Here is a 23,492-nt window from a genome sequence, read left to right as displayed (position 1 = left end):
AAGAGATAAATGCGTGCCAACGCGACGCTCAGATGAACCTCCCTGTCTGCGCCGAACACCGTGCGCGATACCAGCCAAACGGACCAACTTCCCCACATAAAGATGGGTATTTACACATTATGCCAACGCTCAACGACGCGCTTGTGTCTGCGAGAACCAATCGTCTTGTGTGGAGTGGTACTGCCGCCGTAATTCGGCCTCTTCTTCTTCTTGGCTTGACTTGAGAATCTCTTGCATCGTCTCGATGTCTTTGATGATGACGTTGAACGCCTCGGTGACCTCCTTGAGGACGAGGTTGCGATTATAGTCTGAACGGTGCTTCCAAATGGCATCCATGAGCGCGGCGTTGATCTGCTCTAACTGCTCGAGCGAACATCCAGATGTCGAGCGGACCAGTTTGTCATGCAGCGCAATGACCATACTGTCGTCGAGGATGAGCTGCGGCTTCGGCTCCTCGTCATTGAGAATCTGGTTAAGATTCGAGTGGTGCGGGGGTGCAGGCGCAGGCATGGAAGTAACATGCTGAGACGATTGAGAAGGTTGCGATGGCTGCGAGTTCGATGGCTGGCTGCTGACGTAGTGGACTTCTGTATTTGAAATGTGGTCAGTGTTGTGCTCTGGGGAGAAGCGAGTGGAGACCTGGAGTCGCTGGTGGAAGGGGGTTGGCGAACCTTGTGTGTCGGGAAGCTGCGACCCGTTGGGCTCCGGCATCATCTCTGAGAAATTGGGGACGCCAGATGGTGCAGCGCCGTTGCTACTCTGAGTGCCAAACTTATTGTCCGAAGACCTGTTCGAAGTCTTCTGACCAGAAGTCGTTGTGGAGGCACTGTTGTGGTAGTCGTTGGGATGCGAGTTCGGTGCCATGAAGGTCCGCCCGGACATCTGTGACTTCTGCGTTTGGGTTCCCTGGCCCTCAATTCTACTCGGTGTCTGGAATTGGAAGTCGTGTTGTGTGTTGGTATTCAGATCCTGACTGTCAGTCATATGAGTGTCGTCGTTGGAAGGCGCAGTAGAGCCATTCGTTGCATGCTGTGTACCTTCGCCACTCGTCCCATTGGATAGACCTTCAGCGTGAGGGGCTCGCAGCGGGGTTACCGGTGGCATGGCCAAACGGCCAGGAACAGGCTCACCCAGAGTGATAGGCCCTGAAGTTTCAGTGGTACCGATGGACTGTTCTGGAGGTACGCGCGCAACATCTTCGAAATCCTTGTTTGCGGCGATGGCTCTTTCCCGCTTCTCTTGCGCCTTCCTCTCCCTCTCAAGTTCGCGCTGGTAGACCGCTTCACACTCTTGGAGGAGCCCAGGGTTTTGGTGCATGAAGAAATTGTCCAGATCAACCTCGACGTTTGTGATCATCTCATTGCCCTTTAGGGTTCGCTCGGCATCTCCGAAAGTCCTCGCGTCCTTTACAAGAGTCTTGATATCGAAGAGGTAATCTGCAGGGCGCTTGTAGTAACCATTGGACAGGCGCTTCTCGATCGTACCGAGGTCCAGATTGTAGTATTTGTTGCCGCTGTCGACGTGTAGCAAAACGTCAACGCCTTTGGAATCCTTCGAGAATTCCCACGGACGGACAACGCCTTGCTCTTCTTGTTGCTCACGTGGCAGGTCTGATCGCACATGATCAGAATCTTGCTCCTCGAGCAGGTAGGCATACCAGGATTCTTCCAGAATTGGCTTAAAGAATTTCCTGTGACTCCTCTTCAGTTGATCCATGATGGGCTGAATGACAATCTTCATCTTGTTGAGGGTGAGCCTATCCTGTTTCTTTTGCGCCTTCTCGCGGGCGGCAAGTTCCTTAGGGTCAACCACTGGAGCAACGATAGGTGCAGCCTCGAGTTCAGGTAAGATTCGCTTCTTCCTGTTATCCGGATCAGGAAAGTCTGCTGGAGACATGCGGATGTAGTGACTGATGCTGTTGAAGAACTCTGCTCGCCCTTCTTGGTCTGGCCGCATAAGATGGAACTGATTGGATTGTGAGAAGGAGAAAAGATCCATCATCATCTGGCGATCAGGCTTCTCCTTCTCATTGAGCAATTCCATGACACCCAGCAGCATGATCGGTTCATTCGCGCCAACGCTTCGCAGTAGTAGCTTGAAGGTCTTAATAGCTTGGGCAGGCAGTGTCTGATACCAGACATCGACTGAAGGGATGTAGATGACACTAGGCTTGTGCCGCCTGACCTCTGTAAACAGCTGGGTAATGGCTGCCTCAGGTGCTCGCGTGGAGTCCTCAAGAATAGTGGGAAGGTCGAAGGACTGAACATGCAGACCTTCAATTTTGTTCAAGAGAGCAGCACCAAGATATTGCTGGCCCATACCTTGAAGACCGCTAATGAGCAAACGGGGTCTGAAGATTCTGCTGCTCTCGAAGTTGCGCATGGTGGCTTCGCGTTCGAAGCCCTTTTCGTCGTCGCGGTCATCGTACGCTGCTTCCTCGAGTGCGCTGAGTTTCTTCCTCCGTGGGATGAGTTCGTCTATGCGCTTAAGGATTGCGGCTAGTGGCTTCCGTAATAATGGCTCGATGTTCTTTGCCAGTGGTGCTGCACTAGCCGTGACTGTTCGTTGAGAAGATGGCACCATCTTGTTGACTGAGATCATGAAATCCTTTGCTAGGATCTTGATGGTGCTGGGATCAATCAGAAGCTTTTTTTCAGAAGTGTAAATCTGAGGGTAAGTCCCCTGTACGGCATTGAGAGCCGCTTCTGTGCAAAGCGCCCGAAGGTCGGCACCTCCATAACCCTTGGTTAGTTCGGCAAGTTGATCCTTCATTTCCGGCTTCAGAGGTGGCTCCCAGTTCTTAGTGTGGATGTTAATAATGGAACGTCGGCCCGCAACGTCTGGCAACGGGAAGTAGAACTCGCGGTCGAATCGTCCAGGACGTCGCAGTGCAGGGTCTACGGAATCAGGACGATTGGTGGCGCCTATCACGATGACTTGTCCGCGACCATCCATACCATCCATAAGAGCGAGTAGAGTAGCGACAATCGAGGCGTGGATTTGCTCTTGCTTACTAGAGCGAACAGGCGCCAGTCCATCGATTTCATCGAAGAAGATGATACTTGGCTGGGTTTTCCGCGCCTCCTCGAACAGCAGACGAAGCTGCCTTTCAGCCTCTCCAACCCATTTACTCAGGGCATCAGCACCCTTGCGCATGTAGAAGGTGACCTTCTGTCCATGAGTGCTGACGCTCGAAGCGAGAGCTCTGGCAAGAAGCGTCTTACCAGTACCGGGCGGACCGTGGAACAAAACACCTCGTGGCGGGGTGATCTTGAAGCGTTGGAACACCTCAGGATATAGCAACGGAAGCATGACCATCTCCTTGAGCTTGTTGATGTGGTCGTCCAGTCCACCGACACCATCAAAGTTAACGTTCGGGTCAACTCCAAGAGGGTCTGAATCTGCAAGAGCCTTCTTGTCTTTGACCTTGCCCAGATTGGCGGGGCCGCCGCCAGAGTCTTGCTTCGGATCTGCATTGTGAGTCTGAGGGAACCCGAAAGTGGGCGCGGTCGCGGTGGTTGGCGTCATGCCAATTGCGCCGCCGACGGGCTTGGGCATCTTCTGGTTCTCATCGTCGCTACTATCGGAATCACCACCTGCAGCTCCCATGCCAGCCTCGACGCCACCACCGAAGGGGCCCTGACTACGCCACAGGCTTTTGTATGTAGACCGTCCACCTCTTGCCCTAGGTCGCTCCGGAGCAGGGCCATCATCGTCGTCGTTCTCGAAGACAGCGTTCTGCTCGGGTCGAACAACACGGTAATCCACGCCTGCGGCGCGAGCGCGGCGTTTGGGCGCTTCCTCATACGCCACGTCCTTGTCAGGATTACGTCGGGAGAGGCGCCGTCGTTTGTTGTACTCCAAGTCTTGTAGCTCATCCTGCAGTTCGTCTTGGTCTAACCCTGACTCTTCGGAAGAAGAGTTGCGCCTGCTACGCTGTGACTGCCGGGTCTTCCCTCGTTGGCGGGTCGATCGCCGCCCAGAGCCTGACGCACTTTCGGATGCAGACTGCTTCTCCTTTTCGTGTTCCGACTCGGACATTTCCTCTTCTTTTTCGTCGTCTGCTGCAGGTTCAAAGTCACTGCTTTCATCGGCGCCTCGTTTACGTTTGGCTGAAACAGCACGGTTCTGGAAAGGGACGTTAGTAACGGAAAGCACACATAGCTAGTCAGACATACCCTGGTGTTACGACCGCCACGGGTGACGGGCCCTTCCTCTTCGGAATCCTCAGCTGCGGCTTCGTCGTGCTGGGACTCTTGGATGACACCTTCCATATCATCATCGTCCTCGCCCTCGGCATCGTCCTGTTGGGCTTCTTGCGCAGGTGAACTGTCCTTGCTGGCTTTGACTTGGGTCTCTTCGTCGACGAGAAGCGCGTCGAGGGGACCAGGGCTGTCATCGCGTATCATCGACGTCTCCTGGGAGGCCTCCATGATAGCGCTGGGATGTTGGACTCGCGGGCCTTTGCCGCCTCGAGTGGCACGGGCGATGACGGGCTCAGGGCTGCGCGTGCCTTCGCGCACGACCTTGACGTGCCTGCCGGAATCCGAAAGCTGGACAATGGGCTCCTCCACATCGTGCGACAGGCGGGTACTGCGTCGCGTGCCATGCACTTCAGGTGTCTTTCCGCGCGCAAGGGATTTGCTGCCTGTGCGAGTGCGCAGATTGCGACCGGAGGCGTGGTCGGGCATCTTCAGCTTCACGATGAGCGAAGGCTTCTCGACCTCTTCGATGGACGGCTGCGCGCGGCGTCGCGATGCGGGCTTAGGCGAATCGTCTTCGGATGGCGTATCTTCGATCTCGTCCTCGCTCTCCTCGTACTTGATCTGCTTCTTGGTGGCGCGGCGCACGCTTCTGCCTGTCGCCGGGTTGATCTCGGGCTCCTCCGACTCGGAGCGCTCTGAGAAGGAATCTTCGGACTCTATCTCGTCGTCTTCGTCAATGTCAGAGCCGCCGTATGCGCGTCGCTGGCGCTTGGAAGACTTCTTCTTAGCTCCAGGCGTGTGTCGGGTGCGGCGCCGTTGGGGCGCGGCGCGTTTTTCCGAGTCGTCGTAATCGTAGTCGTCCGGGTCGGAGGCGTTGGGGTCGATGTCGAACTTGCGCTTCGCTCGGCTAGACATGGGGACTCGTTGCGGTGAGGCCTAATGCGGTCCTGCGGGATGTTGTGAGTGCGCGGCCCCGGGGATGCGTCGCGGTGAGAGCGCGCTTACACCGCCTGTGTGGATTTTACAAGCTCCAAGATGGCATTAGATGCAGGGGAACCGTCTCCTGCATGTGCGCCGATGATGGCGAAGGTGTGCGCGATGCCGCCTGGCGTGTCGCCTGGGCGTCGTGTTGTTGTGAATGTGGGAACGATGTCGAGCGCGCGATGCACCGGTCAAGACGACGCAGAACTCAAAGAAAGCGGCTTCAAACAGAATCAGTGCCCTGATAAATGACACTGAGAAGCGAAATAGTCGAGATAGACAGACGTGGTCGAGGGGCGTGTGGTGTTGGGGTGCGATCGCGAAGGCCCGTCCAATCCTAAGCGCGCTAAACCCCAACCTGAATTCAGAGCAAGGAACACTTTTTAGATGCACAACCACAACAATAGCGAACGCCTTTATTTCTCGACTTTTAACAATACAAAACGTGTCAAAATGCACTGCAAAAGTCGAGTTGATATCCAGAGAGCAAATTCCGCAGCTTTTCGGGAGTCTTCCGCCACGTCTTGGACTGCTATTTGAGCCCTTTCTTTTCGACTTGCAGCTCTTGCTGCTGTCGGTTCCTGCATGATCGACATGCGGCTCTAAAAGCTTAACGCGTTTAGAGCTCGCTGCCATGTGTGGGGAAGAGCGAACTATGCACGTGCACCACATGCTGGAGCGACCCAGTTCAACGCCACCCCTGAGCAATCAACCCATGACGCATAAGCCTGGAATTAGTTTGCATTTGCCAGGGATTGGATATTTGTTTCGTTGTACATATGTCATACACGACTGTTGTTGTGGTCGTCGGAAGACGTCCATACTCCCGCGGTGACCGATAGCATTCTCAAACAGCGCAACTTACATGTTGATAATTCTTTGCTGGAGGCATTGGTTTTCATCGAACAATTGTTGTGTTTGTGCGTTCAAGGTGCATGTTAGGGTGGGTGCCTTCGTACCTTCCAAGGTTGTAGGGTGGTTGCTCCATGTTGCCGCGAACATCGACTAGACTTAGGCCACATTCGCCCTGGGCGCTGTCTGAGTTTGTTTGTAAAGGAATTCCAGGAAAATCATCGTCACTTTTACGCTGAATTATGCGACCTTAAGCGCCAACGCCGTCGGGTAGAATATTGGTGAGTCTTGGAGCTTCCACACTCGTGCATCGTCGGGGCCCATCAATTGATCTCGACAATCGCTAGAGACCAGCGCCGAATAGGCCCCACGATAATGAGGAAGGAACAGTCCAACCACTTTCGATACCAAATCCTTTCCAAGTCAGCAATCAACCGCCCTCTTCTAGTCCAGCTTACACAGGTATACTCAGCATGCCTCACTAATGTCGCAACGCTCTATCTCCGAACAAAGTACACGCTCTTGACGCTGTATACGCCATATACGCGAACACTCTGGCTAGCATGTCACCCTTCCTTGAAGGAATGGCAAAAGTTACTGGAGTTTCGCATGCAGATTCTTCAAATGGAAGCTCTTTGATACAGAACTCATTATTCTTACGTTGTCATTGAGCACTGCGGAGCTGCCTCCGTGCTGTCCGCATCCATCCCACCAGAACAAGCCGAACCCCGCAGTTTGGCCATAGCTCTGCCCAACGTCATAGGCTCCCAAAGCTCCGCCAGACCTATCTGAATATTAGTCTACGAGAGATTGACGTCTTCGGGTGGGCTAAGCTATCTTTATTCCCACGCGTGCCGCCTTTAGAGTGGCCGAGTTCGCGGTAGTTTATAATCGATCTTCACACCCACTTCCAGACGCCATGCGCTCTATTGTGACAGCAACTCGATCTCTCGGACGTCAACAAGCTTACAGAAGTCACTTCCAGAAGAGATCCCTACCATCAATCGTCTCTCGAGGATACGCAAATATGGGCCATTCAGTACCACCAGTATGTTCCTGCTTCGTTTGCGCCATCATCCGCAACGACCAGTTACTGACCGCATACAGCTCAACGACAAGTCTCTGTTGAAGAACCAGACATATGTCAACGGAGAATGGATAGACGCAAAGTCAGGCAAGACCTTCGAGGTCAATGGTATTCCAGCCCCACCAATCCTTTAGAAACCCTCTAACACACGGCAGACCCAGCAACAGGCAAGCTCATAGGCACCATGCCTGAGATGGACCGCGCAGACACCGAAGCCGCCATCGCAGCAGCAGCCGCCGCACTCCCTTCCTTCCGCAAACTCACCGGTCGCGAGCGCTCACGGCTCCTACGAAAATGGTACCAATTGATGATGGACAATGCGGATGATCTGGCGAAGCTCATAACCTGGGAGAACGGAAAGCCCATGGCAGACGCTAAGGGAGAGGTCAACTACGCCGCGAGCTTCTACGAGTGGTTCGCAGAAGAGGCACCGCGCATGTACGGAGCCACCATTCCGGCGACCGTGACCGGTAACCGAGTGTTCACAATCAAGGAGCCTGTTGGTGTTGTTGGATTGATCACACCGTAAGCCTCGCACTTGATTCGGAGGGATTATGGCTAATGCTGTCAGATGGAACTTCCCCGCAGCTATGATCACGAGAAAGATTGGACCAGCTCTGGCAGCTGGTTGCACCGTCGTCGCAAAGTCTCCCGGTGAGACGCCTTTTACAGCGGCTGCTCTCGCCGAGCTTGCGCACCGAGCTGGAATTCCCAAGGGTGTCGTCAACTTCGTTACCGCACTTAAAAACACACCTGAAGTCGGCGAGACAATCACATCGAGCAAGACTGTCAAGAAAGTGTCATTCACAGGATCGACCGGTGTCGGCAAGCTTCTGATGAAGCAGTCGTCGGATACACTCAAGAAGCTCTCGTTCGAGCTCGGTGGAAATGCACCCTTCATCGTCTTCGACGACGCCGACCTGGAGACAGCCGTGACCGGAGCTATCACATCCAAGTTCCGATCTTCAGGCCAAACTTGCGTATGCGCCAACAGAATTTATGTTCAGTCCGGCATTTATGATGAGTTCTGCACAAAGTTCACCGAAAAGGTTAAGAGCTTCAAGGTTGGTGGCGGCTACGAAGAGGGCACTACACACGGGCCTCTCATCCATGACCGTGCCGTCGACAAGGTAGACGCCCACGTCCAGGATGCCGTCAAGAACGGCGCCAAGGTCCTGTTCGGTGGACAAAAGCTACCTGATCTTGGTGAGAACTTTTACCAACCCACAGTCCTCCGCGATATGACCAAGGACATGCAGCTTGCCAAAGATGAGACCTTCGGCCCTGTTGCCGGACTCTTCCCCTTCGATACCGAAGCCGACGTTGTCAAGCTAGCCAATGCAGCTGACGTAGGACTTGCGGGCTACTTCTTCAGCAAAGACATCCAGCGAGTTTACAGGGTAGCTGAAGCGCTGGAGGTTGGTATGGTTGGTGTTAACACCGGTCTCATCTCCGATGCTGCGGCACCTTTCGGAGGCGTGAAAGAGTCTGGCTTTGGACGAGAGGGAAGCCATCTTGGTATCGATGAATACATTGTCACAAAGACGATCACAATGGGCGGTAATGGCCAGCCGCTCCAAGGAGAGTAGAGGATCAATACAGACTGATTTGCGCCGAGGGGTCGAGAAGCCCCGCCACACGTAGCTTCATTTCCTTAGTGCGTGTGACAAGAAGTACAGATCATGAGGAGGTTTGTGCTCGAGGCTCGACAGATACTGCAGTGCAGAACCATTCGTCAAGTTCCTGGGGAAGGAATGTGCCGTGCACGTTGCAAAAAGAACTATCGAAGGGAGCCGCTAGCGTGTCATGTTCGCGACTTTGGAGTTTAGCGTAACGCGTAGCCCAGCGCAACGCGTGCCTGTGCCATCCTGTCCTTGCGGCCGTTTAGTAGGTACCCATCGAGTATTTTGCTTGCTTCTCAATTCTCTATAAGATTAATAGTATCGAGTAACCTTGCAACGACGGCATTTCAAACAACTAATGGCATCGTCGATTTCACATTCCTTCCTTCGACGATCCTTACCTACCGGTGCCATTTCCGACACACATCCCTGATAGCATCACTTTCGGCCGTTTACCCCTCTCCGCCACATCCACGCCAAAGCACGTTAAGAACAGGCCGAACACCCAGTTCAGACTTTGTCACTTTTAGCTCATTCATAACTATAATGGCGCACGTTTCGTACGACCAAAGCCATGTCTACATCAGGTCGGAGGCAGGCCTCGACCAAAAGCAAACCTTAACTCCCGGACCGAGTCCGACGATGTCAGCTGCACCGTTTCCGCCAGGTCCGAGCAATGTCAAGAGGGAGCAGACTCCGAGCAACATGAAGATGGATCAGACTCCGGAGCCATATAATATCAAACAAGAATAATATCACCAGCGGGAACGAGAGAGCACTGTTGGCACCATGGATGCGACCACACGCACGACGAACTGGGTACTACAGGGGAACAACGTCACTGTCGGTCAGGCCGTACCAACCTCTCAGTCAGCCTTTTCGACACCTGCTCCAGCTAGCCAGGCGGCGACTGCCCCAGCTACTCAGACGACGGCAGCTCAAATCACTCAAAACTCCATGGCGTCTAGTAGATACGCCCAACCAGAAATCAACGCCGACCCCTCTCCCGCGGCATTGAACCGTCTGGCATCCAAGCGACTCCTCGAAGATGATTCTTTCTGTACAGGATCACCAACAAACAAGCGTATCAAAGCCGAGCCATCCTCCTCAGTCTCCGGCACCGGCGTTCCTCGCATCAAGTTGGAGCCCTCCAGCTCCCACACAGAAACCCGTCCCATGCACCGCGCACCCGAGAACGACATAATCGAAATCATCAAGACATGCACAAAAGTCAACCTCAGACCTTTCGAACTCGAGTACCTCAGCAAGATCCAAACTAGAATCGACTGGGTCTTCAACCATGGCGCAAAGTCTTTCGACATCCTTTCCGAGATCAAGGCAATGCCAAATAACCCGCCTCATTCCTACACGTTTAGTCTCAAGCCCGAACAGAATCGCCGCATCGGCGAATTGCAGAAGAGGATGAAGGACGCTCAGACTCAATTTAATGCTCAGGGCGTGAAAGCTAATCCAACATCGACTCCTAAGGGCAGGAAGATCAAGAATTGTCGGGCGAGGACTATGAAGTCACCGTCGGTGTCTGCAGAGCAGGGATTCAAGGTTGAGAAGCTCTTGGGCATGTTGATGCTGAATGACGAGTCTGGGGCTGCTGTTGCTCAAGCGGCGTCCAACTTGCTTGCTAGTAGGGGGCTGAAGTTTACTTTGTGTGGGAAGGAGCTGCGGTTGGTGGAGATGTAGATGCAATCGCGGTGCTGTTGGATGTTTGGTACTTTCTTTTAGGGAATCTGTAGCCAAAATGGCTTTTTTGTGCTACTAGTAGTAGGAGCGGGCTCTCTGGGTTTTGTGCAGGTAGACTCGTGGTCTTTGTCAAGCACTCTTTTATAGTTTCATTTGTTGTACCTATGTAGTCTCTGTTCGATGAAACATTGAATCTATTGAAACATCTCAATTACTTTCTTGGCTGTGTCGCTATAGGTCTCGTGGTCGCTGAGCGAGAAGCTCTTGATGAGCGTCTACATGGACACTGATAACGGAGCACCATCAGCACCTCAGCACCTCAGCACCTCAGCGACCCTTCGACTTCTATCCCATATGGAAGCTCGGCGGATGGCCGATCTGCGTAGAGATCGTAGTTTGTGTCAAGGAACACCGGACCATGTGTGGCGCAACGCGCATGCAGCATAAATACCCAACGTCATCGTCCCCGCACAATCCAGGGGAAAGCGATTTGTCGCTGTGACCATTTGGGGCCATAGATACCATCCAAAAAGTATCAGACCTTGTATTGAGCTCAAGGTCAACAAATATGATCAAAAGAATATCGATCCGAACACCATTCCCATAAATTTTCCTGATAGTTGCAGGACATCCCCTCACAGTCGGCTGCTAGCGCGTTGCACTCGCGACCGAAGTTTAACAGGGCACAACGCGCATCCGCAACCCACCGTTCGCAACTTGTCGCACATGTCAAGCACCGTCACCCGTCGACTCTGAGTGACGCGCACAAGATCGCAAGAGGTACTGCAACAGATACTGATAATAAAAAGCAACTCCATCGACTGCCCGCTTCCGGTGCCCTTTCCGAACGTCCAGCGGTCGCACCTTCCACCTCAACTTACATTCGGCAATCGCCTACAATACACGTCATGATGCGCTGGCTGAGAGGCAGCACGGCGGCAGGAACACCAGGCGCAGAGGAAGGAATTGGGAAAGAAAATGTCATGCCAATGGCATCAGACAACGTCAATGCCGCGGGCGCGGAGGATGAGGTTGAGACCTCGAAGAAGCCGTTGCGCAACGCCCCGCGCCGTGCTGCAGCGAAACCCAAGAAGAACGCTCCTGCCAAAGCTTCGCCCGCGAAGGCAGCGACTCCCCTACGCCGATCCACGCGCGCGCAATAGAGAAAGAGCGGGGGCTTCTTCGACGCGGCTCAGGAAGCCACGCCAGACCCGATGTCAATCGCCTCGATAATAGATGCACCTCCGACATCGACACCACCACATCCCGAATTCAGCGCTACCGACGAAGCACAGATGTTACAAGATCTGGAGAACACAGACGAGAGTCATGTCTCGGCGAGTGAGATGGGGATGCCACGTCAGGTCATCTTCCACACTCACCCAGACGAGACGGTGGCAGAAGATGCAAGTGGAGAGCCAGCGGCTGAGACGTCTGCGTCTCTGCGAGATGATGTCGCTTCAGAAGAGGCTGTCCCTGTACAGGAGACTGCTGCTGTACAGGAGACTGCCACTTCACGAGCGACAGAAGACAATCACTCGTTTTACTCAGCTACGCCGGCTTTCGATTATGCCAGCCAGAACTCGACGCTTCCTGTAGATAACCTAACAATCTCCGCGACCGGCACATGCTACGTTCCATCATCGATCCGTCCCGATGGCTCCATCCGTAGAGAGATTCGAATTCGTCCCGGCCACGCCTCATCGGTGCCTACGAATACGGAACCTAACATCAAATTCATCCCAAACCTATCGGCATCTGAGGCACTCCCATCACAAACCGACATCGCTCAGTCGTCAATTCCAGCCCCGTCGACCTCGAACCAACCGAATGAGTCCTTTACAAGCCACAGAGCTATACGCCCAGGAGGATTCCTTACTAGCAGATACGCAGACGTCCCAGCTGCAACACTAACACAAGCGTCGGGTTTCACTACGCCGTTCTCCGCATATGCAGCAAATGTCAACTCAGGGAAACGTCGACATGTCGAGGAAGAGAACGAGGGACCATCGGGTTTTCAGGATGAGCGCTCAGCGAAACGCATGCGTACCACGAACAGTCGCGAGTCCATAGGTGACCGCCGTACGGCAGTTCCTCAAATACTTCCCAGCCCTTATGACAGATACGAATGGGCGCTTATCAATGACAACATGAGGGATAGCCAGGATCAAAGCATGGTCTCTGAACCTGAAGAGACGCCAGAACGGTCAATTGTTGGTCAAGACATCGTCGATAGAGAGCCAGTAATCAAGACTGAGCCCGTTGACGATGCACCAAGCAAATCAAATGTGATCCCACCAGCTCCCCAACCCCCTCTGACGCCAGCTCAGTCCAATTCACCAAGTGTACGACAGCCACCGACCGCATCAATAGCAACACAACGTCCAACCCTGCATGCTCCGGTCTCAGCTCCCGAGCATATCAATCTTTTTGATCTCTGCATACCACGCTGCGGCAACCGCCGACCGACACAGGTTGAGCTAAATAAAATCAGAGAAATAGAAATAAAGACAGCGCTGATATTGAGTGGTCATAAGGAGAAAGTCGACATTCTAGGCCAACTCCCGCCTTGGATGCGGGTCAATATTTCGAGGAAGCAAAGACAGCTGATTAACGATCTCGTGAGGCGTATCAAAGCAGCGAAAGCAGGCCAGCATAGCTATGCCGACGTGAGAAGTTTCAACGCCATCCCGAGTGGGTCTACGCCAGCACCCACAAGAGCCACAGCAGTACCAGTCACACAGACATACCAGCAGACATCTGTCATGGCCGCGCCAACACCACCCCAAGCTCAATTGTTGGCACCTCAACAAGCCCGTCAACCCTACGGTCTCGACCCCCTCAAGTACGAGAACACATTCGGTCCAGCTCTGGTATACAGCGCACTGGAACAAGTCAACAATATGCTAGGAGCCTTTGGAGTCAACGCACGCTGTTACCCCAGTGGCATGGACTCGATAACTCTAAAGAACCAAAGTATAGAGCCGCCTCCTCCTCCGACTGGCTGCATGCTTCTTTCACTGGAGAACATGCCCTACGTCAAACTGGCTGGGCCGGCTCTGGTGAACCACGCGTTACACCAGGTCAACGACATGACCAGCTCATTGTGGCCTGGACAGTTTGTGTTGCATGGGAAGGATATGCTGCTGTTGCAGTTGTAGTTTGTTGCATCGTGGCGATAGTACTGTAGTTATCTTCGAGCTTTCAATGGCAACAAGATACTTGTGGTATAAATTCTCTTCTTGTATAATATCAGTACCGTTTCCGCGGGTCCAGACTTTCTCATGATAGTTCAGAGTACCTTGAACATCTAATGAAATTACTTATCAGAATCCTCTGGTGATTCGCAAAACTTCTGATCACACATACATGAACAATGCGGTAGCACGTTGACATACTGCCGTCACTTCAAAGTAGACGCGCTTTCGCAAGACAAACCACATGGAGTGTCATGACTTCAAGGTCATCATTGAAAGTTGTTCATTTTCATGCCGGTGTACCCAGCACTATCGTTGGATACATACGTGAGGTCCTGAATGTAATACCCCGCGCCATAACCCTGAATGCTAAAAAGAACCCATGCAGAAACACCCTCTAGTACCTCTTACCCTCGCGGAGGATGTCGCTGTACTCCTCAAGCGGGGATGGTGTGAGCTTCTTCTCCGCCCACAGGTTGGGGGTGAGGAAACCGTAGGTGTGTGCGACGGCGACGAAGGTAGCCTTCAGGGTGTTCTCAAGGGTCTTGGTGGAACCGGAAGAGGCAGTGTAGATGTCGGCGACACCAGCCAATTGTAAGAGACGCTTGACGGCGGGCGATGCGACAAGGCCGGTACCACGGGGAGCGGGAATGAGACGGACAGTGACGGAACCGCACTTTCCGCTCTCCTTGGTGGGGAGCGAGTGAGGCTCACCAAGGTTGGTACCCCAGTAACCTCTTCGGATGGGGACGACGGAGAGCTTGGCGATGATGATGGCGGCGCGGATGGCGGTTGCGACTTCCTTGGAGGTCTTGATACCGAGACCAATGTGACCCTCGGAGTCACCGATGACGACGATAGCCTTGAAGCGGGTACGCTGACCGGCACGGGTCTGCTTCTGGACGGGCTTGATCTTCATGACCTCGTCCTTGAGCTTGGGAAGGAAGAAGTCGACGACCTGGTATTCCTTGATGGGGAGAGAGTGGAGGTAGCTGCCCACAGTCAGTAAATATTCCCACCCCATTGTCGCCTCAGAACGTACATCTCCTCCATGCTCTTGATCTTGCCAGCCTTTACGAGACGGCCGAGCTTGGTGACGGGCTGCCATTCCTTCTCCTATGCCAATTGTCAATTTCCCGCGCTTTGTGCCTCCAAGATATTTTGTATGCGTACTTCGGTCTTTCCGCCACGGCGGCCACGGCCACGTCCGCGACCACGTCCACGGTCACCACCGCGGTCTCCACGAGAACCGAATCCGCCGCGAGCGGGGGCAGGAGCGTCAGCCATGATGTATGTTGGTGGGGTATACGGCTGCTGGAGTTGCGATTAGCGACGGCTGAGAGGGTGAGGAGAGGTGGGAGAGCGTACGATTTGGAGTTCCTGGGAGTTAGTGCGTGCTGTTGTCGCGGTCGCACTTGCAACTTTCGATATTGAAATGCTCGCTTAGGTCGTGGATGACGCTAGCCGCATGTGGCTTGGCGCAGCCAGGCTGCATATGGGATGCCCAAGTGAATAGTCCCCGGGTGATCACCACAACTCCAAAGCGCAATTCTTGGAGACTTTGCTGCTGCGTGTAGCTAAATGATTCCCTCTATGCATCGATAGAGTCTTCATACCCCAAGGTGCAACATTCGGAAGTCATTTGCCAGGTACTTCACGGGAACTTGCAAGCACGACAATATGTCTCTAGCTTGCCAGCGTAGCTACTCCTCACGAAAATCCCTCAAGATTGATCGCATCTTGTGCTCTACTTGAACGTTTTGCCGATTATCATTGCGTGTGATGCTCCCAAGCTGTCTGAGATGACGTGGCTGACTAAGAGCTCTCCGAGCGCGCCTGACTCGTTCACATGCGCGAGGTACCAACGCTTCCACATACACAACTACTTCTCACCAACGCCTCTTCAAATATACCATAGAGCGCACAGGAACCTCATGGTTAATCGTAATGTCTATCTTTAATTCGGTCCTCGGCTCGCTCTCACCGCCGCGGCGATTCAGAAAGTCCTTCGAAGACCCTCACGCGCGCGAACACGAACTACCACTTTACAACTCTCCGCCTTCTCCTCGAATACCACCGCCTGTAACTTCCTCCGTACTATGGCACGCCCCAAGATCCAGCCTTTCGCCGCCGCCGCGCGTTCCCGACGACCTACTAGCTTTGCAACGGCGAGCTAGACATCTCGAACAACAGCTGCAAGAGCTACTTGACGCACAATCTGATGGCCTGATGGGCAGCCTTCGCGCAGGAGACGGTCGCGGATCGAATGGAAGCACCACACCAACTGTTAGCAGTGTTCGGTCCAGTGACCGAGGCGAGGACAGCGGAAACGGTCACAGCGCAACACGGAGCAAGAAAGTGGGACTAAACACAGCAAGGCAAGGTATATCTAAGCGGATAAGGCAACTTGCCAGTATTAAGGCTGAGGAACTAGACCTCTTAGATGAGGATCTGAGGAAACTGCAAAACACAGTGGAGAAGACCGATGCGTGGAGCCAGAAGCGTGTACGGCTCGCGAAGAAGATCAGGGATATAGAAAGAGAAGACGCTGGCGCAAGAGCACAAACCTTACAAACGGAAGCCTCGAAGCTAGAACAGGAGATTCGACAGAAGGAAGAAGAACTATGGGCGCTGAAGAGACAACACCAGCGAGTCTTGGACGAGCTGGCTGATACGGAAAACTCCGTGGAAGCAAAATTGGCATCGTACAAGACATCGCTGTCACTGTTAGATCGGGAGGTTTCAAACTTCCTTGCGCGACCTCCGAACGCGGACCACGTACCAATGTCGTCTTCTCCGTTCCTCACACTACCCGCGAAGCGAAGAACACTCGAAATGGCGCGCGAATACTGGCAAGACGAGTACACAAGGCTGGCTGAAAGGTGCGAAGAGGTCGATAGAGATCGCGGTGCGCTTGACGAGGGCGCAGTACTATGGACCGACGTCATGAAAAGGGTGGCAGACTACGAGACAACCCTACAAGACTCTATGCGGCCCACGACACAGAAAAGCGCCCCAGATCCCAATAAGCTTCTCGGGCAAATGGATGCAATAATTGCCTACCTCGAAGAGAAGCTAGAGTTTGCGTCGTCGCGAAGTTGGAACCTCCTGGTTTGCGCCATCGGTGCCGAGCTGGAAGCGTTCAACCAAGGCAAGAATATGTTAGAAGAGACTCTTGGGTTGAAAGGAAAGGGCAAGGAAAGAGCTACAGAACCGTTGATAGGTCATGATGGTTTTGAGGCTAGGGAACCAGAGGAGATGACGGGATCTGCGATCAGGATCAGTCGGTCCCCGCCGAAGAACGCTGCGTCGCCTAGACAAACGTACTTTGACTCTGAAGACGATGATCCGGATCCCGAACTCATGATTTCGCATCAGGATACAGATACTGATTGAGCTCGATGCGGGGTTATTGTCACGCTGTTCTTCGAGATTAGATACCCTTTTGTTTACCCACGCTTTTTAATCAATGAATCGCCATGCAAGATATGCCCTTCTACTTGCTCATGCCAATAACGTGTCGTCATGTGGACAGCCGTGCTGCGTGGCTCAATCTATCGATAAGAGTGGAGAAAACGGAGATAGCCCGCCTTATTACCGTCACTACTAACAAAGCTCCCGCCCGTTACGAGCATCACCATCATAATCACCTCGGTACAACTTGCGACATCTGCTGGACAGCTTTTCGCAAATATGAGTTCTTCGCACGCCCCGACTAGCCCACCTACCGAGGAGGACACCGCAAGAACCATTGTTTACGATCCAAACGACCCGTTCTGGCGCGATACTGAAGATGATGATGACGACATGGACTTTGTGCCCGCAGAAGAGGGGACCGACGACAATGAGGACGGTGAAGGCGATTTGAGCTTTCATGGTATATTAATCTGTTTTGTATGGCTCATGAACTATTTACTGACATTATCACAAGATGCTGCCGAACGATTGAGTAACCTCAGCGGAGTGGAGATCGCATTCGAATACACCGACGATAACGACGAAGATGACGACGAAGAAGAGGATGAGGATGACGAGGATGATGACGAGGACGAAGAAGAAGACGAGGACGGGGATGACGAAGATCCAGACGACCCTCGGCAGCCAGTCATGATTACACGTGAGCAGATAATGCAGTTACTTGGGCATGCCGGATTAGGGCGGATATTCGCCACCGATTTAATTCCTCGATCTGGGCTTCGGCGACACAGGTTTGATGATGATGAGCAGGAAGATGAAGAGGACAGCAATGCAGGCACCGGCTATGATCCTATCGGCACACGGTCTTCTGGCAGAAGGCGAGGGCCACGAGGCAGAGACCTATTCGAAAAGGTTCCTAGCGAGCAGGGCCAGGAGTTGATGCAAGGAGGTAATTTCGGAACGAACCCACGACCAGAGGATACGCTCCAGAGGAAAAAGAGGCTAGCGTACAACATCATGCGACGAGAGCTAGGCATCGGTGGTGATGGTCGCCAAAAGAATTCCACGAAGCTGTTGAGGCAAGACATGATACCCGAGTCTGTGGCCGACACAATCATACACTATAATGCGCGATGTTATTCGGGACAATTTTCTGACGATGGTAATTTCTTCTTCTCATGCGCTCAGGACTTCAAAGTGCGCATGTACGACACGTCAAATCCATATGACTGGAAGTATTACAAGGCAAGTAACATCCTTGAATTTGAAGCCCTGCGAAACTGACCTGTCGCAGACAGTGAGATATGATGGCGGCCAATGGACTATCACAGATGCTTCATTAAGTCCAGACAACCGTTTCCTGGCATACAGCTCGATTCGAAGCATCGTCGCGCTAGCACACACGGACCCCAGTGACGATTCTGAGCCCCATTACCTCGATTTTTCAGACCTGGGTCGACCGGCCCCGCGTGGATTCCGCGGATACTTTGGTGTAAGATAGTCACACATCATATTCGACTTCGCAACTGACTGTTCCAGATTTGGTCGATAAGGTTTTCTGGCGATGGACGTGAGATTGTAGCAGGAACAGGAGACAGCTCTGTCTATGTGTATGACATAGAGCGTCGTCAGTCTGTACTGCGCATCCCGGGTCATCAGGACGACGTGAATGCGGTCTGCTTCGGTGACACTAATTCGCCTCATATTCTCTACTCTGGTTCAGACGATACTACACTCAAGGTCTGGGACCGAAGAAGCATGGGTGATGGCCGAGAAGCTGGTGTTTTCCTCGGTCACACCGAGGGACTAACGTATGTCGACAGCAAGGGTGATGGGCGATACGTACTTAGCAACGGCAAGGACCAAACCGCTAAGCTTTGGGATCTGAGGAAAATGATGTCGAAAGAGAAGGCTGATCGCATTGATCCCAACGCATACACCAACCGCTTTGAGTACCGATCCAACGCGTACGACTTCGATGACTACCGCCCACATCCACACGACTGCTCGCTTGTCACCTTCCGAGGGCATAAGGTCTTGAAGACGCTTATCCGATGCCACTTCTCACCACCCGGAAGCACAGACTCGCGATATGTCTACTCCGGCAGCTACGATGGATCGGTCTACATCTGGAACCTGGATGCGACACTTGCTGGCAAAGTCGATGTTCTCAAAGCAACCAGAAACTCAAGGCCACGTGAAACAGATCTTCTCTCAGGCATGTACGATCACTGGGGTAGGAATGAGGGCAGATGGCAGACTTGTGTTCGAGATGCAAGCTGGCACCCCAATGCACCTATGATTGCTGGTAAGCATATACATATCCTTATATCATCCATTCTCTTGCTGACCATCACTAGCAACTTCATGGAATGGCTGGGGCACGTCACAGGGAACTTGCACAGTCCACACATGGAATGACGGCCTTGAAGAAGATGAAGCGGAGCCGAAGATTGGAAGGCGGGTCAATCACATGTTGCATCATGACGAGCGGCTCTACAATACCGAGGGCAGGACGAGAAGGCATCCTATGTGGTACGAAGACATGATGAATGAGGAGTGAAAGCTCCTGCATCAGCTGACCCTACCAGACTTCCGATGAACGGGCGAACGTAGGCCTTGTATATAGGGATCTAGGAAGGAGTTTGGGGGGTAATTGTATATATGCAGGGACTTTCGGTTCTGGATCAGTCGACTCTAACCCACGAGTTCAGTCTACATCACGTCAAGTGGTCCGCCAACTCCATCAACGTGAATGTTGCGCATGCCTAAATTTGGATATAATCAAACTCCCGCTGACCCAACCTCCGTACTGTACAGCCATTTTGAGTATGCCATATGTCCTCTATGGAGCCCGCAAGGTAAAGGCCGGTCTTTCCACTCCCAATGCCCCTAATACAAGATGATATGATGAACGGACCGGTGTCGTGGTCGAAGATGCAAAGGGAAGAGAATCGATGTGTTGTGGCGTAGTAGCGTCTATGAGCCGCCGACGAGGATGTTGTTTACGGGGATGTGGACGAGTTTGACAACGTAGCCGATGACTCCTGCAGAATGGTCAGTCTAATGGACCTGGGGCGGACACGCAACCTGTCACTAACCCATAATCAGGAAACCGATTCCGACTGCTTGCGATATCCTGATGAACTCCTTCTTGTCGGGCTCTGTGGTTGTGTTAGATACGGCGCTATCGGTTTGCAGAGGCGGTCGTACTGGTGCAGCGGTTCATGAACAGAGTACCCTCCCGGAGGAACTCAGCGGGCATACTGCGCGGAGGTTAGCCATTGCTCTCTCATCGTGCGATTGCCGTCGGGCTTACTCAGCGAATTCCTTGACGTTCTCCATGGCGACTGATGCGTGATTGTTGATTTGTGGGGTGGATGGAGTTGTCGTGAGTGATTTGTCGAGTTGAACGTATCGCGGGTTGCTGGAGAAGTCGCGAACTCAGGGTAGCGGCTGCCAAATTACCAGACGGACGCAATCTGGCCTTGCGGAGAAACCCGACAGGGGTAGGTGTTGCGCCAAGCACGCTAAGCGGCGACGCTAACTTGGAGCTATCGCATCCGCGTCGTCGTCTGTCGCTCACCATCACTCGTGCTCGCGCCGACAAGTCGACTCTACCCACTTCCCCAGGTTTGTCACTCAACGCAGTCACTCACTACGCAGCAGAACCGCCCACGAGACACGCGACCGCGACCCGCTTGCTTACGTCGACTCACGCGCAGAGTCAAGGGTTGAAGGGGAACGTGTTTGGCATTTGACTCGAGCTCGTCCTCGTTGCTCTCCATTTCTTCTTATTCCTGGTAGCGCACGATTCAGCGCCGCATCAATTCGAAGGGACATTGTATACAGCAACTTCGCTTCGCGCACACTGTACTGGAAGCTAGCAATAGCAAGCGCAGGAGGCAGGCTGAGGCTTCACACACACATCTCTCGCACCACATCCTGTACCTTTTACATCTCCGCATCTGCCAGGGGCGATCGGACTATCCCGTCTTGCACTGAGCTGTCTTTCTGGACCTTGTCACCACGCGCCGACAGCGGCACTGTACGTATGGCCTTACACTCTACGCTGTTTGTCTTTTCTCTGGCTTTCGCATCGCAACAGACGGCAAACGCATACTTTCTTTTACCACCCCTCTATCTCATCATGCTGATTTGTATGCCAATCACAGAATTGCATGTACTTTGGCTATTGATACTAGCACATCAAGTACCTAAAAGCGAATTAAAGAAAGAATACCGGAACAGAACTCATCGCTTACTGCAGTTGACTTGACATACCACAGCAGACATGGCTGACGACGACAACTTCGATATCGACATCTACGGCGATGACTCCTACCAAGACTCGACCGCGCAGCAAGACACCACCGTAACCGACGCCAACACTCCCAACACAGATGCGAACGCTGCGGCATCAAACAACGCACCGGATACCACGAAGGCGGAAAACGGCGAACAAGCGATCAAAGAGTCCACAGAGGACGCAACAAACGGGGATGGCCATCACGACCAGAGCACCCAACAGATAGCATCCACAGGGGGTGCGGCTGGCCTCGACGTTCACAAACAAGCACCTCAGCAACAGGGTACAAAGCGCAAGCAGGGTGAGGACGATGATCGCCCGACTGATCCTGGCGCGACCGCAGCGCTTATGATCAACGACGTAAACTGGTGGATTAGCGAAGAAGACATCCGCGGATGGGCTAATCAGAGTGGTTGCGAAGACGAACTTGTCGAGGTAACCTTCAACGAGCACAAGGTCAACGGAAAGAGCAAAGGGTTAGTCACTCCATTGCTTTGAGGCACACCAGGCTAATCGTTCTTGTAGTCAAGTCTTCGCTCTTTTGAACTCACCCCAAGCAGCCACTGCTTTGAAGCACCAGATCGAGAACCTCTTCCGAGACCAAGCCCACACGAAGAAGCCGACCGCGATCTTCAGTCCTCCACACGTCAATCCGTTTAAGACACTACCAAAGGATGTCCCCGCGCGAGACAAGGGTAGGAACGATCGCGCTACTTCCGGCAATTACGGCAACCAAGGTGGATATAACAACAGAGGCGGATACAACAACAACCGTGGCAACTTTAACAGAGGAGGCATGGGCTACCAAAATAACCGTAACTTCTCTCCTGCTGGTGGTAACATGGGCGGCAACATGGGAGGCTACGGGGCTCAAGCACCGATGGGCAACTTCGGCAACCCTATGGGCGGTATGAACAACTTCGGAGGCGGCTTCAACCGCGGTGGTATGATGGGCGGTAACATGCGCGGCGGCATGGGCAATCGTGGTCGTGGCGGCAACATGGGCATGAACCCTATGGGCGGGAACCCCATGGGTGGCATGAACATGCCTATGGGCGGCAATATGATGGGCATGGGGGCCAACATGATGGGTATGGGTGGTGGCAATATGGGCATGATGGGAGGAATGGGTACGTCGAGAATCTTTCATCCTCCGACTAGTGACTTAACCCCCATACTTCTTGGTCCTTTGCTTGGATGATCGCTAACACTAAGACTATAGGAGGTGGCTTCGGCGCCAGCCCAGGTTTCAACCCAGGATTCTTCCAAGGCAATCAAGGCGGCAACGATGGCAGCTGGCAGAACCCGCACGGTGCCAAGAGGCCCCGCCCTGAGTAGGGTTCCGAGCGCGAGCGTCTATACCACGTGCCAAGAGAGCTATGCAAGCCGCATCGTGATTCGTCAGAAGATCGGAGAATCTATTACCGCAAGATGCACGAACGCCATGTTGCCGCGAAAGAGTACAAACGTCAACGCGAGTTAAGGGGCCGCCCTTCCGCAGACGACTTGTCTGATAAGACCTTGGACCAAATCATATGCGGCGTTTTTCCTTGAAAACGTTTCGTGTCTCATGCGACACTGTGGGTTAGTGACCTTCTTAGTACCTGGTCTTTTTCTTCTTTTTCGGCGTTCTTAGGGCGGTCAAGACGTCTTCCAGGAATCAATCTCTTCTTCAATTGTTTTGCTAGCTCTCTCTCTTGTTTCCCCCAATGGCATACTGTACGCTGATGGTACTCGGAGGCCTTCACCTTTTGATACATCATTGTCTTAGATCTTTTACTGGGGGTCTTGTCTGCCTTTTGGGTATCGGAAATATCGCACGTGTATGCACTGATCACACGTGTGGTGACTTGAGTACTTTACACTGGGTCAGCAGCTGTCACGGCACATTCTCGCCAAATTGATTTGGATACGGAATAACTGTATTACTACTTTGAAGATAAGTGTCTTCGGCGTTCGCATGTGAGCTACTTACCCTGAGGGCAAGAGACCAAACCGTGATCACAGGAGTGCCAAAATCCTTGGTGGAGAAATGTCGCTTCCCAGGCTAATTTGGAGTCAGGCCCGTAGGGACCACCTGCATATGAACCCAGACTGGGGCTTATAATAGCGCTAGGACGCGAT

The 23,492-nt window shown here is 53.1% G+C and overlaps 9 protein-coding genes across 9 annotated transcripts; 6 read left to right on the top strand and 3 right to left on the bottom strand.

The window, feature by feature from the left end:
* Positions 1–129: 129 nt before the first annotated feature.
* J4E90_006579 (uncharacterized protein) lies at positions 130–5,120 on the bottom strand (the record flags this gene model as incomplete). Its single annotated transcript, XM_051436124.1, has 3 exons — positions 130–587; positions 672–4,128; positions 4,179–5,120. The coding sequence occupies 3 exons, from the start codon at positions 5,118–5,120 to the stop codon at positions 130–132; spliced, it is 4,857 nt and encodes a 1,618-aa protein (XP_051289918.1).
* A 1,945-nt stretch (positions 5,121–7,065) lies between these two features.
* Positions 7,066–8,714, top strand: J4E90_006578 (uncharacterized protein; the record flags this gene model as incomplete). The annotated part of the gene is made up of 4 exons (XM_051436123.1): positions 7,066–7,086; positions 7,146–7,233; positions 7,281–7,650; positions 7,697–8,714. The coding sequence occupies 4 exons, from the start codon at positions 7,066–7,068 to the stop codon at positions 8,712–8,714; spliced, it is 1,497 nt and encodes a 498-aa protein (XP_051289917.1).
* Positions 8,715–9,704: 990 nt separating this feature from the next.
* Positions 9,705–10,445, top strand: J4E90_006577 (uncharacterized protein; the record flags this gene model as incomplete). Its single annotated transcript, XM_051436122.1, has 1 exon — positions 9,705–10,445. The coding sequence occupies one exon, from the start codon at positions 9,705–9,707 to the stop codon at positions 10,443–10,445; it is 741 nt and encodes a 246-aa protein (XP_051289916.1).
* Positions 10,446–11,659: 1,214 nt separating this feature from the next.
* J4E90_006576 (uncharacterized protein) lies at positions 11,660–13,606 on the top strand (the record flags this gene model as incomplete). Its single annotated transcript, XM_051436121.1, has 1 exon — positions 11,660–13,606. The coding sequence occupies one exon, from the start codon at positions 11,660–11,662 to the stop codon at positions 13,604–13,606; it is 1,947 nt and encodes a 648-aa protein (XP_051289915.1).
* A 433-nt stretch (positions 13,607–14,039) lies between these two features.
* On the bottom strand, positions 14,040–14,929 carry RPS2 (40S ribosomal protein; the record flags this gene model as incomplete). Its single annotated transcript, XM_051436120.1, has 3 exons — positions 14,040–14,634; positions 14,685–14,758; positions 14,816–14,929. The coding sequence occupies 3 exons, from the start codon at positions 14,927–14,929 to the stop codon at positions 14,040–14,042; spliced, it is 783 nt and encodes a 260-aa protein (XP_051289914.1).
* A 660-nt stretch (positions 14,930–15,589) lies between these two features.
* On the top strand, positions 15,590–17,038 carry J4E90_006574 (uncharacterized protein; the record flags this gene model as incomplete). Its single annotated transcript, XM_051436119.1, has 1 exon — positions 15,590–17,038. One exon carries the CDS (start codon positions 15,590–15,592, stop codon positions 17,036–17,038), a length of 1,449 nt encoding a protein of 482 aa, XP_051289913.1.
* Positions 17,039–17,335: 297 nt separating this feature from the next.
* J4E90_006573 (uncharacterized protein) lies at positions 17,336–19,622 on the top strand (the record flags this gene model as incomplete). The annotated part of the gene is made up of 5 exons (XM_051436118.1): positions 17,336–17,519; positions 17,574–18,304; positions 18,354–18,551; positions 18,599–19,367; positions 19,420–19,622. The coding sequence occupies 5 exons, from the start codon at positions 17,336–17,338 to the stop codon at positions 19,620–19,622; spliced, it is 2,085 nt and encodes a 694-aa protein (XP_051289912.1).
* A 416-nt stretch (positions 19,623–20,038) lies between these two features.
* J4E90_006572 (uncharacterized protein) lies at positions 20,039–20,404 on the bottom strand (the record flags this gene model as incomplete). The annotated part of the gene is made up of 4 exons (XM_051436117.1): positions 20,039–20,106; positions 20,161–20,223; positions 20,273–20,325; positions 20,379–20,404. 4 exons carry the CDS (start codon positions 20,402–20,404, stop codon positions 20,039–20,041), a joined length of 210 nt encoding a protein of 69 aa, XP_051289911.1.
* Positions 20,405–21,353: 949 nt separating this feature from the next.
* J4E90_006571 (uncharacterized protein) lies at positions 21,354–22,706 on the top strand (the record flags this gene model as incomplete). The annotated part of the gene is made up of 3 exons (XM_051436116.1): positions 21,354–21,844; positions 21,894–22,498; positions 22,591–22,706. 3 exons carry the CDS (start codon positions 21,354–21,356, stop codon positions 22,704–22,706), a joined length of 1,212 nt encoding a protein of 403 aa, XP_051289910.1.
* Between the last annotated feature and the right edge of the window lie 786 nt (positions 22,707–23,492).

The sequence above is a fragment of the Alternaria incomplexa genome, assembly GCF_024043165.1.
Source record: "Alternaria incomplexa strain BMP 0042 chromosome Unknown scaffold_9, whole genome shotgun sequence".
NCBI classification, from domain to species: domain Eukaryota; kingdom Fungi; phylum Ascomycota; class Dothideomycetes; order Pleosporales; family Pleosporaceae; genus Alternaria; species Alternaria incomplexa.
Note: the sequence above shows the minus strand (reverse complement) of the source record. Positions and strands in the feature narration are given on the sequence as shown.